Source organism: Glycine max, chromosome 18 (assembly GCF_000004515.6).
Source record: "Glycine max cultivar Williams 82 chromosome 18, Glycine_max_v4.0, whole genome shotgun sequence".
NCBI lineage: Eukaryota > Viridiplantae > Streptophyta > Magnoliopsida > Fabales > Fabaceae > Glycine > Glycine max.
Window position 1 is genome coordinate 2,376,769 of NC_038254.2, and position 16,325 is coordinate 2,393,093.

General features: G+C 30.5%; 2 protein-coding genes across 4 annotated transcripts; one reads left to right on the forward strand and one right to left on the reverse strand.

Moving 5' to 3' along the window:
• Positions 1-5,489: 5,489 nt before the first annotated feature.
• On the forward strand, positions 5,490-7,226 carry LOC100777404 (immediate early response 3-interacting protein 1). Of its 2 annotated transcripts, none has more exons than XM_006601906.4 (3): positions 5,490-5,590; positions 6,290-6,538; positions 6,982-7,226. In XM_006601906.4, exon 2 carries the CDS (start codon positions 6,294-6,296, stop codon positions 6,525-6,527), a length of 234 nt encoding a protein of 77 aa, XP_006601969.1. In that variant the 5' UTR covers positions 5,490-5,590; positions 6,290-6,293; the 3' UTR covers positions 6,528-6,538; positions 6,982-7,226. The 2 variants fall into 2 exon arrangements, with proteins under 2 accessions (XP_006601969.1, XP_003552591.1); XM_003552543.5 differs by having other exon boundaries at positions 7,012-7,226.
• Positions 7,227-7,369: 143 nt separating this feature from the next.
• On the reverse strand, positions 7,370-10,453 carry LOC100778997 (proline transporter 1). Of its 2 annotated transcripts, none has more exons than XM_003552545.5 (7): positions 10,180-10,453; positions 9,355-9,579; positions 9,175-9,269; positions 8,845-9,034; positions 8,321-8,445; positions 7,992-8,207; positions 7,370-7,896 (listed from the first exon to the last, which is right to left on the reverse strand). In XM_003552545.5, exons 1-7 carry the CDS (start codon positions 10,280-10,282, stop codon positions 7,519-7,521), a joined length of 1,332 nt encoding a protein of 443 aa, XP_003552593.1. In that variant the 5' UTR covers positions 10,283-10,453; the 3' UTR covers positions 7,370-7,518. The 2 variants fall into 2 exon arrangements, with proteins under 2 accessions (XP_003552593.1, XP_040867952.1); XM_041012018.1 differs by lacking the exon at positions 10,180-10,453 and adding an exon at positions 10,065-10,081.
• Positions 10,454-16,325: the final 5,872 nt, after the last annotated feature.

Consider the following 16,325-nt stretch of genomic DNA (forward strand, 5'->3'; position numbering starts at 1 on the left):
GTATGTTATGCTTGCAAATTGGAACTGAAAACAGAAAGCATATTTCATAAGAAGAACCATGTCCTCGCCAAAGTGACCAACTGAACTAACCATTGAATTCATTCATAGTCTTGTCACTTGTGTGCAGAATAGGGGGACCTGGTGTATTTAATAAATAAAAGGTTGCAAAATGTGAACACTAGAAATATAGGTTTAGGAGTTAATTAATAATTTAATATAGTACGCGAAAGATATATTGGGTCCTTCAATGCATATTCGTTTCGAAGAAGAGTATTAGAAATAATTATCAAATCCTTCTTTTCTTTTTGGGACCATAAGACAATCCAATCCTTTGTGGATCATATTTAATGTGGGCCTTTGGGCCCATTCAGTCCGGTTTTGAGCCTTCTTTTTTTGCAAGAACATTATGGTTAATCAATTAAGTTTCTTCACTTTTCGTTACAAAATGGAAGCTGATTAATTGGCGTCACTTTAGGATTTAAATAAAAGTAAAGATAGTGAAAATATCAATCAACTGTATTAAAAAAAATTTACAGTATATTAAAGACAAAATGATATATGCTTTCTTTAGCTTTTACGAGTATTTCAAGAAAAGTTAAAAAAAAATTTTGTTACGAGGGAAGAAAACAAACAAACTACTGAATAAAAACTTTTCCTGCGGCATATCACTTCGTAATGCATTTATTTATCATTCTTTAACACTTATAATTCATACACAGATACTGTAATTTAAAATATTTTTTCTAATTTATAATAATAGTTTATTTACTAAAATAAATAAAATGTAATTAATATTTTTATTATGAATGATTAATAATTAAAAAACGAGACTTAAGGGCATATTTACAGAATGAATAAATAGAAATTTTTTTATTATGAATCATGAAAAAGTATATAAGTTTTCAATAAAAAAGTTTCTTACTTTTTATTTCTTAACCAATGACGTGTTTTTGCTATAGAGACACAAAAGTAATAATATGAAAAGTTAGTTTGTGCTGGCCAACCTTGAGGGAGAGAGATAGCTCCTCCATCAGATACCTTCACCACGACACTTGTCCTTCTATCATCGCCTGAATCATTATTATTTGATGAAGCAAACGCAAACGTTGGAACCCTTTGGATCCTCCAACTACGAACCAGTGATGCTAAACCCACTTTCTTTCTTGCATACGACAGTTTTTGTTGTTGTTTCCCCCTACCTGAAATTAATTAACCCACCAACACACATCAATTCCTCAAATCACATGACACAATCGAACTATATATCTCTCTGATCATGTGATTTTGCTTGCTTCCTACTTCCTAGGAGAATACATGTGAAGTGAGAAACAAAATAGGAAAAGAGAATAGTGGATGGTGAATTTGATAACATAAGAGTAAGTAGTACATGCCAGTAATAGGTATAACAGTTGCTGGAGCAATAAGCGCAATTTGAGCCATTGAAGAAGCAACTACACTAATCTAGCCAGCTAACTGAGACATAGGAGGGAGAGAAGAGAATATAGAAAGGAAAAATGAAAGAGGTTTGAGTTGATAGCAAAACAACAAGAAACTAAATATGAGCTTGGATTGAGTACCGATTCATGAGTGACACAGTAATTAACACAGTAACATATTATATATATATATATATATATATATATATATGCATAAACAAAATTAAATATTTTACTAATTTTAACTTAATGACTAACACAGTAACATATTTTTTGGCTACTTAGTACAACAAATCTTAATTTAGATCCAACAAAGCAACAAACAATTTTTGGCATACTAAATTTGTCTACTTCTTAATGTTTACAGTTAAAAGAAAAGTAATAGAATTGGCCCTTTGATATTTGTCACTAAATTTGTTTACTCCTGGCACGTGGAACAACCCCTCTAATTTTACCAACTAATAGAGATTTGCCTTCTGTGTTACTGTACGTAATATATCCAATAATCCTTGATACCGAGACTTTTCTTTTATAGTTTTATACTGTATACGACTAAGGCTCAATGTCAATCCATTAATTCAATCTCTTTGTTTGCACTGTTAAGCACCGATTCTTCTCTTGAATTTAATTTACTTATAATCAAATATTGAATGTTTTAGCAATCATTTCTAATTCATATAAAAGGTTTTTCTGTCTTTTTAAATTTATATTTAAAGAAGATTAAACTAAGTGATTTGATATAAATGATTAATGTGTTAAAATTAAAATTAAATAATTTTTTTTTATCAAACTTTACTTAAATTTTAATCGAACTTCGAATTAATCAATGTCTCTTTTCTTTAATGAACAAAAGAGTTAAAGATAAAAAAAATTACATATTTTAATCTTAATAAACTTTAGGATTAATTCACGTAATATTTATTTATTTTTACTTAAATATTACATTCAACTTTCTAAAGTAATTAAATATTATTTTAGTCTCAAATTGTTAATTCACCCATTCACCTTAGTTGCTAGCATAGCAAGATAAATGGAACAACTATGTTAAACAAATTGTGGAAGAAAAAATTATTATCGACTGCACTGTTATCACTTAATGTCAAGATTTTAATGATTCTGTAAAACAATTAGAAAACTGAGTTTAATTAATAACGATTATGCTTGCAATGCTCTTTAGTTTATGGGTTAAGTTTAAACGACTCAAAGTTATGTTAGGTTATTTTTTAATGTTATGTTTAAATTATTTAAAAATAAATTTTTAATTTAGTAGTTATAATTTTTTAAATAATATTTTTTTTATTAATTTATTAACTCTATTCATAAATAAATAAAGAGTGGATCACATTTACAAATACACGTATATAAATATCCACGGTATGAAAAAGATAATTAAAGTTGTTATATGTACAAACATAAAACATGAAGAAAAAGAAGTTTCAAAGGCCAAATTCGCTAGAGCATCATCGCATCTATTTCCTTCCATGAAGATGTGCACAATCTGGACTTGCCAGTCAAAGAGAAGTAACTTCTTGATTTCACAAAACACACACCATCCTGTTGCATTAGCAGACAGTTGAATCCACTTGCAACACCAAAGCTCTTAGATCTAGCCAGCAAAAGCCCTTCAAAAACACTCCAAAGCTCTGCTATATAAGCTTACCAACCAATTCCCATTATGATCTCTTAGCAAGGCACCACAACCTGTCATATTTTGGGAACTCCTTGTAGCTCCATCAAAATTTAGACAAACCCACCCATGATTCGGAGCTACCCATCTAACCTGGACTTCATGATTAGACAAATCAAATATTGTAAAATGATCTAAACTCTGATTAATTTGATGAGTACCTTGAAGAAAAAAAAATTCTTGAATAAAAAATCTTTGATATACAGGTTTGTTTGACATTTACAGTTTGTTGTTGCCGAAGAAGGCCACCATTCAGAAAAAGAAGAAGCTGTGACACAAAATTGGCAAGATGCGTGTTCAGAGTTTGTTAATCATTCTTAAACTTAGTTTTGTAATTGTAACCCAAATATCTTTTTTTAATTAAAAAATATTATATCTTAATCTTATCAATTAGGATTTAAGGCGACAGTAAAGAATTACTGCGCGCTTATAAAATTATCATTCTCATGGTTTTCTTATATAAGTTTGCATGATTTTCAACTCTTTTCCACCCGTGAAGTTTATCTTTCACAAACATAGACCAAACCGAGAGTTTTACTGATGAAAAATGTCAAATATGCATTAAATTGAAATGAAAACTCACTCAAAACTCAAAAATACTATTAAATCTTGGTTTATCAACCACATGGAAGTGGAAGAGGTAACCTGGTACACAGGATCAGCTGCAACCTCCTACTGTTGCGAGAAGGTCAGAAAGGCCACGTGGAAGTGGAAGAGGGAGCACACAACACACACTAAGTAGCCACAACCTCTTGTTGTCGTTGAAAGTAAAGGAAGACCACGTGAAAGTGTAGGAGGGTGAATAAGTACTGGACTTGAATTCATAAGAGTTTTCGTCGCCGGAGGAGGAGGAGGATGAGTAGGATGAGGGGAGGTAAACGTTGTTGTGAGTATACCCACAGACCTCAACTACATCTGCCTCCACCACCACCGCCTTCATTGTCTCCATCACCACCATCACTGCCACCTCCATCTCCACCGTCATCGTCGCCGCCTCCACTGCATTGAATATGGATTTGATCACAGGAAATATGGATAGAATTGTTAATCTGAATTCTTTTGCAGTGTGTTGTGAATTTAGTTAGTATTTTGAATTGTGTTGTGCAAGAGTTTGCGAAGTATCATGTTCATGCATAAATAATTTACGTACCTCTTTTTAATCTTCTAAATATTATAAGTGAACTTCTGATTGTTTACTCTTATTGATCAATCAATATATTGTGGTGACCTTGGCAATTGTATTAGGGTGACCTTTGTAGTTTTCTAAATTTTATTATGAGTCTTGAGATTCTAAAATTGTTGATTTCCTAGACGACACATTGAAGTGTCTTTCAATCTACCCGATTATATCATGCAAGAGCTTAGAATTACATGATTAATTGTTTTTAGATTAGTTGCTTTGTAAGATTGTTGATATAGGTAGCTTGTGTTTCTATGTACTTTGCCTTTTCAATCTACCTATTACTATGTGGAATAAACTAGTTTTTCAATTAAATTTTGTAGATATTAATTTATGTGGACTATTCTTTTCACAGGATCTGTTTCTCTTAAAAAAATTAAAGATTTGAAAATTTTTATATATATGTATATAAATTTAATATCATACTTATTATTATTTTTATAAATATTTTGTAATTCTCTTAATATATAATTAAAATGTTTACTCTCTCTTTTTTCTTTCCAAAATTCCATTTTCAAACACTTGCCAGAAGTTTTCTAACATTTCATTTCTTATTTTTATGAATAATTTTACACTTGTCACGTTGTATTTATTTTTTTAAAAGTTTGTTTAGAAAACAACAAAAATAAGGTAACATTTTTTTGTACAACAACAACGCCTTATCCCACTAGGTGGAGTCGGCTACATAGAACAACTTCCGTCATGATGTTCTATCAAGTACCATACTTCTATCCAACTCATTAAGTTCGAGATCATTTTTGATAACCAACATTTTTTTCTAATTGAAAAAAAAAATAAAAATAAAAAATATTTTTTCAAACTAAAAAAATTAAATTATTTTTTTTTCCAGTTTTGCTGTCGTCAAATATAAATTCATTTGTTAAAGTCAGTATACATTATAATTATTTAAAATTGGTTTTAATAATTTAACAATTTGATCTATTAGAGTCCATACATGGAACTGGAATTTTAATTTGAAATCTAGTTCTATAAAAATTAAAATTGGTCTAAAATCTTAAAATTTTATGTTTAGGTCCTTATGTGGTATAAACAATTATAGAATGTAGAAATATATTTTTAAGTTGGCTTTAATTCCATGAGAAACCAAAAACCCGACAGTGACACGCTCGTCTTTGTTTTGGGTTTTTTTTTTTAGCTGAGTGTTTTGGGTTTGCTTTCGGTTATGTTCTCTCATTATTGGGCTTACGGGTCCAACATAAATATATGATTCCTAGTAAACTCTTGGCTTCATTCAAAGAAACAAGAAAAACGGTGCGTTTTTGTCAGGTTGGTTTTCTCCTTCCTCGCTCGCACTTCTTCGTTCAGCATCAGCATGATCTGATTGTGTTTCGTCTCATCCCACCGTTCCGTTTTCAGATTTTTACAAATCTTCTTTTCAAAACTAACTCATTTCTATCTTAACTTTGTTCCACTTTTATTGAAAAAAAAAAAAGATCATCATACTTTTTCCTCGTTGCTTTTTTTTTTTTTTATGAAGATCTAGGATTCCGCATCATTCTCAATCCTTAGTTTTGTGGCATTGGCTGAATGTTGTGATTTTGTTATTTGAACACGATTCCTTTATTTTTTTGTCTGTCACGTCGTAAAATGTTTGCACCTGTTTCTGTTAATTTTTTTTAATTTGAAATATGGTTTTTGAATTTTTAGTAGGTGCAGTGCACTCATATTTCTTTAAATTTAATTAGAAAAAGTAATTTAATTAGCGTATATGAGTGAATTTGAGGTGTTCCAAGCCAACAACTGATTGCAAAATTGTAACTTGTGAGTGAGATGTTGTTATGAACCACCAACCTTCAGTTCATGAAAAGTGATGAATCATGAAACTCTTTGATAATAAGCTCTCTTTTAAGCTCCCTGAAGATGGAAGCATACTCATTTGCCCTGTAACTGTCAATGACTAAGGTGATTGTTTCCTATTGGATTAGTTATGTGATGGCCACAGGGTTGGATTTCTTTGCAATGCAGGGAAATGGGTCTTTGGACTTTACTTGAGGGGTTTCTTCTTCTTGCAAATGCGCTAGCAATATTAAATGAGGACCGCTTTCTTGCACCTAGAGGATGGGGCTTCCAAGATTTCTCAGGTGGAAGGACTAAGTCGTTCAAAGGCCAGCTTATAGGCCTCATTTATGCAACTCAGTACCTCAGAGTTCCTCTCATACTTCTCAATTCCATCTGCATTTTTCTGAAGTTGGTGTCTGGCTGATGCTTGACAAGGTTAGACTGAGATGTCTACTTCAAGCATTTTATTCATTTTATATACGATTATTCATTATATATTTTAATAATTCAAACAAACATTTGTTGTTATTGGAGTGCCTTGAGCTCTTCATCTATTTTAATAATGAAAGAAAATATGTGAAAATGGACATATATGTTTTTTTTTTAAAGATGAAATATGTATTTTCCTGAAAGTGATGTTTGAGCCATTTCGACTTATATTTTTCTGGCATCATAGTATCATACTACTCCATTGTATGCTACGTATTGACTTTATACGTATGTGTACATGGGCTGTAATGTGCTCACAATTTTAGTGATTGGTCATTTACTTCTTAAGTATTGCAATACGTATGTGTACATTTCGACGTACATGGTCATTTACATTACATTTGTTTCTTGAATTATTTATTAATTTATCCATTTATTTATTGATACAGATGTTTACTTCTTAAGTATTGCATGTTCAGGAGTTTTTGTCAGATGATTTCACGAAGGTCTTTAAGATAGTAGGTTTGCCAAATTCCACTGGAGACATATCAATTGAAATATTTGTCCTGTTTTTTGTGACTTTATTTATTGCCACAAAATAGTGTTCTTCTTTACAATAGTAACATAGGAAGGGCATCATGATTTTCAATTCAGAGTTGTATTCAATTTATTGAGTATCAATTATCATTTCTCATTTTTTTTTGTTCTACTTGATTCTAGCTTTGCTTGACCGAATTGATGCTGATAGAGTAACTCCCGATATGATCAATTTCTTAACTAGTACCAAATATGTGTATTTACTGATCTGAAAAACCATTGTTGACCAAAAGTGCAAGGTTTACGCAACAGGATACATTAATGCATTGATACAACACGACACAATGTTCTTCTAGGAAATTCTATACTAATTTTTATTTTAAAATGAAAGCATCTGAAACACTAAAGCCTCTGGTGCTACAATTGCTGAAAGAATACAATGAATTTAATCACAAATCAGCAAAAACATGGTATGTTTTGGAGTCTACAGAAATGAGCCGTATGGCTGAAATTGTTGCTGCCAGAGACATAATGGCAAAGAAACCAATATTGAACCGGTGCCAGAGCTTTTGTGAGCTGTTTAGTTTGTCCTTCTTTGCCTTAAGGTACATGTGGTTTGCAAGAATAAACGTAAGGGGAAATGTGCTGATCGCCCCTGTGAGGCTCATGAAATCTCCAAGGAATGGCAGGAAAGCCGCCACAAATGTGTTAAAGGCTAGGTAGCCACCTCTTACCACGACTCGGAATGACAAGTTTTTAGCATTCAGTGCACTTCCTTTGATCCCATATTTAGTATCCAAAAACTCGTACATTGGACTTGCAAAAATCTTGTAGAAGCAGAACAGGGAGAATTGTTAAGCCAGGGAAATAATTCAAGTAACACATTCAAGAGTAGGGAGAATTGTAGTTTAAATGTACGTACATGCAATGCAATGACTGATTGAAGAAAGGCTGTGATGTTGGCAGAAGCCTTCACCCAAACTGGACCATTCACACTATTCAGCAAATACACTTCTGTGGAAGATCCATAAGCCCAGTATCCTGTAAAGGCAACCAGGTACAATGGTAGAACTCCAACGGTAAACTGAAAGTACAAGGCTTTCATCATGTTCTTAACAACTGGTTGCCTAATTGTTGCCTGCAAGTTATGCAAACAAATAAAACTCAATTTCTAGAGCACATATGAAACCAAAGAAAATTGTGTATCAACGAACAACACAATATATGAAGATTTACAAGCTTCTGTCTTACCTGTATCTCAGGAAGCATGCCGGTATTAAATGCAAACACAAGGTTAGCAGATGCTCCAATTATTGTAAAGATTTTGCTTACACCATCTCCTGGAATCTCGTAATCTCGAGGCGGTGATTGTAATCCTGATAACGTTCTACTGGTTAGTACGCAGACACACTGGGCATGTCTTTCATAATATATTCAACATAACAAAGTAAACATACGAAACCATATTGCAAGTCAATTTTTAGTATTGACATGATGCAAAATCAAACATATACTTAATGTGTGTTTGGATACCCGTTTTAATAAGAAAAGTCATGTCAATTCTCTTCATAGACGTGAAAGCTTAAACTACTTGTTACTCGTTTTGACTTGAAAAATCAAACTATTAGTGTGTTTGCTTTTGCGTTAAAAAAACACATGCATAAGCTATTTGTATGTGCTTCAAGTGACGTGCATTACTTTTTAGACAACGCTAAATCAAACAGATTTATTAACAAGTTATTGTAAGATAAGCAGGAACAGATATAAGAGATTACCATCTTTAAGCGACAACACAAATGATATAACAATATATGCCAGGCTGAAGACTGTTGAAAATCCTAGCCAAATTCCCAGAGCTGAAAGATGAGGAATGCAGATGGCAAACATTGCACACACAAATCCACCTATGGCAATACAATATGGAAGTTTCAGCAGCCCATCATCCCTGAATAGAACATAAGTAGCCTGCAATCACAATGAACAAAAAATTGGTTTAGAAAAAAAAAAAAAAAACTTCAATAGACATGTATTTGAGAGATTCAATTTTAGTTTGAATTGAATGGCATGAAGAAAAGATATACTTTTGTGTCCTAAATCTCTCTTACTTTCAAGGCTGAACCGGCCAAAATGATGTAGCCAGTATTTATCATGAAAAGATTGATATACTGCAGAACCCATGTGAGATTATACGCTTTCTTACCTGAAATGAGAATGAAATGAACATAAGCTGCATGGAAATAACATAGCAAAGTGAAGAGATGATGAAAGTAGCTTATGTGTCCTACCGTATATAAATCCAGCAAGATCTCTATACCTAATGTGCCTTTGGCCTCCTAATTCATGGAGATAAGCAATTAGAGCATTTGCATAGAGTGACACCATGGTAGCAAGAATTAGACCAATCACACCCCCGATCCAACCCAGGGGAACCATGACGGTCCCTGGATATCCAAGAACAAAGGCACTGTTGATTCCGGTTGTGAGGATAAAAGCCACTTGAAACCATGAATCTGCACACACCAAAAAAGAACATAAAAAAAAGGCATTAAAGGGGAAGAAGGGTCAAACACTTAATGGCACATAATTCCTTGCTACAAAAAATCTCGTTAATTGTTTTCCACCTCCAACTTTAGTGCATGTTTAGAATTCCAAACATGCTCTTAATTTATACTAATGTTCAGATACAAATTGTATATTTCCCTCAGTTTACAATTTCAATATTTAAATAGTAGTACAATAAAATTGTAACATAAGCACGATTCAATCATAATCAAAAGAAAAGAACACATTGAACATAGGTAAGAGGCGGTTGAATAAAGTCAAAATTCAGACATAAATGTATCACACAAGTCGAAACTTTGACTCAGCTCGTAGACAATCAATAGGTAAAAACAAAAGGGTAGTTTTGAAAATTCAATTATTTGCCCGTGACCTCTACATGTTTTTTGTTGTTAAAGAAAAAGCATGGGTTAATTGCGTTCTTCCTACTTCCTACCATTTCCATAGATTCAGCTTCTCAACCTTGGACTCTGCGGATTCCGTAAACATATGAATTTAGTAAATGTAATGAATGAATGAATGTAAAAGTGAAAAGCAACAAAATTACAAACCAGTGCTTATCTGATGAGCGGTATCTGGGACTTCAACGTCCCCTCGTGCATCCTCGTAGTCATAGACCTTGTTTGTCTCGAGTTCCATGTTTCCTTTTCCCATTATTTGATGTTGTCACACGAGGTTGTCGTCGTCTTCGTAGAGCAGCGTCACGGTGAGAAGCTGCTCCCACCAAACACAAGCCTTGCAGCCAGCGTGAACCAAGGAACCAAAAAGAAATAAACTCTGTTGTTTGTCTATTCAAACACTACCAACAAGAACCGGCCAATTGCACTTCCTTTTATAGACCAAAAATATAAGGTAAATATACTAAGTACCAATTTCTCATGTTTTCCACCAAACTCATCATTTCATCCCTTTTTTTACTTAATTAATTAAATTTGAACTAATTCTTATTATAAAAAAATTCACCCAATATAATATAAATACTGTTCAACAATTTTTTTATGAAATTATTACAAGTATTATTTTATTCGATTTATAAGTAAGCAATGATTTTGTGGAATTTCAAATAAAAAAATAAACATACTACCAAGTGTATGAATCAATTCACATAGAATTATTCCAATTTAAGCCAACTTCTTGAGTTTAAGTTTTTCACATGCAATAACGTTAAATACTTAAAGAAAAATCTTGTCACTTTTAATGATCCTAGTGGTGTGAAGGAGTGTCTTCATCCCTTTTTGTAAATGTGTTAAAATGAGTTTTTTTTTTCATAATATTAAATAAAATGATGTCGATTATGGTTGTCTCTCCTAAATGATCCTTCGGATGTCTATGATAAAAAAAATAAAACTAATTTAAATTATCATATTGTTAAGTACATAATTTTAAAATAAATAATAAAGTATAAAATCAATTTTTAATGACAATAATAGATGAAGAAAAAAAATGTTATTATAACAATAAAAATAATTATATATTTTATAAAATAAAATTTAAAATGTTACAAAATAAAAAATATTTACTCTCTTGCTTGGATGAAATTGGTACAGAGCCTAATTGTTTATTGTTTTAATAGTCAACAATAAAAATAATTATATTAACAAATAAATAGTTTAATCTTTGACTTTGTAATAATTGAAATTCAAAGAAAAATCATAAACTAGAATGCAGATGTTGTTACAAAAAAAAGGCATCAAAAGGTATTGAATTTTGTTCTTTTTTTCATTTTCCACTTCAGTCATTTTTATATTTTTTATTTTTTATTTTTATTCTATTAAAAAATATATTTAAACTTTTTTTTAATGCGGTACCGACGTAGCGTAGATATCATAGATCGCGTAGATAACTTGGCTGGCTTCACATTTATTCAGTGTGTCCAGACTTGTGGGGACCCACCGCTCCATCCATCATCATCCTCACATTCAAGGGCTTCACTCCTTGGACTTGGATGAAGATGAATCATCCTAACACTACTAATTTGTGTCTAAATTCCTAATTGGTTTTTAAAAAATTATAACATTATTGTATTTGCTTCTGTAAAAAAAAAACTATAATAGGTAAAAGAAATATCTTCACATTTAATTTTTATGGAAGACTAAATTAATGATGCATAAAGTCATGTTTAGTAATTAATTAATTGTTTTATATATTCAAAGGATTGATTTAATAAAATAATTGTCCTTTTAAAAGTTTAACTGAAATTTTAATTTTGAGGACATTTATTGAAAGGTTTATTTTAAATTTTCAACTTAAGAATTTGATTCATTTTAGAAGAGAATTTTTCCCCCGTATGAATAAAGACAGTGTTAGAGGTTTAAAATAAGAGAATTTATTAGGAAACAATTTTACTACAATATCCTTATTATCTTTCTTAATTTTAATAAATATATTATTAAATATTTTATGACAACAACATTTGTTATATGAAAAAATTAGAAGAAATGTTTGAATATTATTTAAAAGTGAAAATATCATTTAATTTGATTTTTTTCCTTCAAAAGACTAAAATTACAATCACTTTGGGATGCAAGAAGTATTATTCTTTTATCATTCTTATATTTGCAAAAGATGGTGATAAATTCAGTGAAAATCTTGAAAGGTTTGATAATGTTTTTAAAGATTTGAATAAGTGAAAAGCTAAAAATAAATAAATTAAATGTGTATACTTTGAAGAAGTTTAATTGTGTTGAAATTCTAATAGAAAAGGTGATTTTGATTATTGATGAGATTGTTCAAATAAAGTGAATTTGATGAAGAGTGATAATTATGTATAAAACAATTTATAAATATATTTTCACTATGAATTCAAATGAACTTAAACAACAATTTTAATTTTTTTACTTCCTAAATAATGTAAAATAATATTTTTATATAATCAAATGAAATTATCTCAGATTAATTATTATATATGCATATGCATATATATATATATATATATATATATATATATATATATATATATATATATCATAGAAATTATTTAATTAAGGAATTATAATATTTTATCTAAAAAATAAAATATATATTTCTAGAAAAGATATAAATTATAGTTTAGTTACTTATTATAATCTACACGAAATATAAAAATTTCATACATCACACGGGTACAGAGATTAGTACTTAATTATATAAAATAAGAAAATTTCCTAAATTAAAACTATATAAAAAATATTTATTTTAAAACATTAACAATCAAATTAAACACTAAAAACTAAATTATATGTTTTAATAGTAGCTCTTATATTGTATGCATTTAATCAATGTCATTAGGGATGAAAATGAGTTGAGTGTAAGATTAACTTTTTATAACACTGACTTATTTATTAAATATAAGTGACCAAAGTATATCATTGGACTTTGTATTCTCAAAATTAGTGAATTTATGCCGAATTTTACGTCGCAGGTCATAAAATTACTTTAAGCTTAGGAAGGACTACTGTGCAAACAACCAAAAGTGTGACAAAATATCTAAATGATCTATTTGGCTATTTGCTGACATTGCTTTCATTTTTCATGTAAATACTCTACACAAATACCCCTTTTAAGTATGTTCTCTTCACTTCTTAAAAAAAAAAGTATGTTTCTCTTCACACTAGTACCCAAATTTATACTACTAATTTATGGCTATGCATCGAAATATTTACAAATGACCATGACTGTTGGTTTTTTTCTCTCTACTGTGACCGTGTGAAGCATCTTCCAAAGTCACCTTTGTCACTTGAACAACAATAATCATATCCATCAACTTATTTTATGATAAGAAAGTTCTATCTTTATATTTTATTTTTATTTGCAACGAGCACTTTTTTGACTTCATTGGATGGTAAGCATTCGGTTGAAAAAAAAGTTAAGGAATTTCAGGAGCACAAACTATTCGTACATTAGAAAATGATTTGCCAAAGGAAATGTGCGGTGAACGACAATGGCACTAATGAAACCTCTCATTCGTCTCTTTTTTACTTTTCCTTCCCATTCATTTGTTATTATCTTTTGGTTAGGGTCCACTATTTCCAACTTGCTAATTAAGAAATTAACTAAAAGTTATTTTGTTGGAATCAAATAAGACTAATAAAACGTTTTTTATGAATATTATTTAACGCATACTTAAAATTTATTATTAACATTTATCTTTCTTAAGCCTTTTTCTGTTTATATTTGAATGAATCAATGATTAATACAAATTTTGCACGTCAATTTCTATTGTCATCTTCGTAAAGTGAAAACGTGATTATTTGAATAAAGAGGTGATCGAGAATCCACTATTAGTGATTGATTGATCAATTATAGCTGTTATTAGTTCATACCAAAAAAAAAGAAAAAGAAAAAGAAAGAAAGTTGCTGCTGTGATGGTGGGCGTTTTCCCGTCCTATGTGATTCCAAGTTAAAGGTTGGTCTTCTCTTCCTATTGGATATGATTTGATCGAAGGATAACCAGATATATATTCGTAACTTTGTATTGGTTTTGGGTGACTTGTATAAATCGCTTGAAACTAAAGACGCCTTGTTTATTACACTTGACATTCTTTTTCTTTTGGATTTTCTTCATATGAAAATGACACTATATTCACTACACAGCAAATTTAAAGTGGGCAAGATTCTAACAAGATTTTTTTAAAGAATGTGAGGACAAAGATTTTTAAAGAGAGTGATATGATATCGTTTGGAAATCAAAGGGTCGTTTCCCATTTTGACCATCTTAATAATTGATATAATGTTGACTCTCTTTTTTAATTAAAAAATGCAAAATTAAAATCAGTCATTTAGGAGCTGAATAAATTTGTAAACATCATCAAAATTACTATTGTTTTAAAAATTACAAGTTATAAAGAAAGACTATACTAAAAATATCAATCATGTTTTTAACAAAAATAGTTCTTGAGTAATAATTAAGCAAGATTAGTATTCTTAATTAAACAAGAAAGATAACACTTCGCATTAGTGCCACAGTGACACAAAATATTATGTTGATCACTTCACTCATGAATCAACTTAAGCAAAATACTAGTATTCCTTTCATGTTTTCATAACATTATTTCTTTCTTTCCTTTGCTTTTCCTTTTATGAAATTATACGTGGAAATGGTTAATTTTGAATGCAAATCATAATTAATTTCGGGACCGGATCAGAGTGATATAATTTTGCGTATGAACTTTTGATAAAATAACCTTTATATATAATAATTTATAAGGTAAAGATAGATTTCTAAAAAGGTTAATAGGGACGAAGTAGTGCTGTTAACCTTTTCTTAACAATCATGCATGAAGTTGTCTCCTTCGTGGTGCATCTTTACTTTTTTAATTTCCACGTTGAATGACTTTCTTTAATTAGATGCTTTTCAATTATCACTGATGCTAAACCAAAGAATAACTCTGATCAAGACGTGTGAAAAACTTTCTCCTTTTTAATTAGCACTAGCACATAGTGCTGCTGGTTTTAAATTCAAAGGCAAGAACGGAATTATGTTGGGGGAACTAACCTGGCGTGAGGAAAACTGACTTCTTCAGCAGCGTTTTAAAATTCAAAGAAAACGAGAATGCCCTTGGAATTACGACGAAGTTATAAATTAGGATAATTAATAATGTTTTGCTAACCCACGTTTTGATAAAACATATAGAAGCCAGTCATTTTTCATACTTCCTGGTGAAAAGTAAGAACTAAAAGTAGAAGGATAAAAATTTAACTATATATAACATTTTAATTACTTGTAACATTATTTTCTAATTAAAATTAAAGTTTTTACCTTCATAATTAGTACGTATTATATAAAAGAAAAGAAATGTAATACACCTACAACATTATATGTATGTTTATCTTCCTTTATGTTATGTTGAAATTCAAACTATTTTAAAATAATTGTTATTTAACAAATATAATGATTAGAAAAAAAATATAAAATTGACCTGGTCATTGGAAATGAGGGTTTAAGGATGAATTGAGAAGGATGAGTGGGGGAAAGATGGAGATTGCAGACTTGAATTCTCCTTAGGGGTGTTCACAAGTACGAGTCATTTGTGAATCCGAATTAATCCAAATTGATTCGAATAGTTTAGGTTGGATCGATCATTTATATAGTTGGGTCAAAATCGAATCAAACCGATCAAAATAATTCATATATGATTTGAAACATGAGTTTAGATTTATAGATCTGATCAAAATCAAATCGAACCGATTAAAATTTTTAGAGTTGTTTGATTTGACTTTAAATATTGCTAATATTGGAATCCTAAGTGATGGAATGGGTACGATCCATTTAAAAAAAACAGAAAAAAAATCAAAATTGGAAACACTTTCATTATTGAGAACCAACAGGTCTTGACCCGAGTGGACCCGACTCGAATATGAGATCCGATATCCAAAACCACAACTACCACTACACACAAACGCAACGCAACCCCACACCCCACCGCTATTTAAATTTCCTTCGAATATCGCAAAAGCAACGTCACTCTAATTCTCAATCGCAAAACCTAGGGTTTTTCCTCCGTTCCCAATTCCGATCACTCTGATCGATCTTCGCTTATTGTTAGGGTTAGGGTTGTTGTGAATGAGGATGTCGCTGAGGCTGAATGCTAGAACCAAGAGTTTAGAATATTTTGTTTTAATTTGTATTAATCTATTTTAGAATATTATGTTGATGATACTAAATGGATCAATTTTACTATTTTTACATATTTGATAATATTGTGTTGATTGTATTAGA

Bases quoted from the DNA above. Each gene is read 5' to 3' on its own strand.
- LOC100777404 (XM_006601906.4), top strand. From the start codon at position 6,294: ATGGGTCTTTGGACTTTACTTGAGGGGTTTCTTCTTCTTGCAAATGCG.
- LOC100778997 (XM_003552545.5), bottom strand. From the start codon at position 10,282: ATGGGAAAAGGAAACATGGAACTCGAGACAAACAAGGTCTATGACTAC. The intron at 9,270-9,354 runs GTAGGACACATA...TTCTCATTTCAG, and splicing joins TCTTGCTGGATTTATATACG to GTAAGAAAGCGTATAATCTC. The intron at 8,446-8,844 runs GTAATCTCTTAT...GAACGTTATCAG, and splicing joins TGTGTTGTCGCTTAAAGATG to GATTACAATCACCGCCTCGA.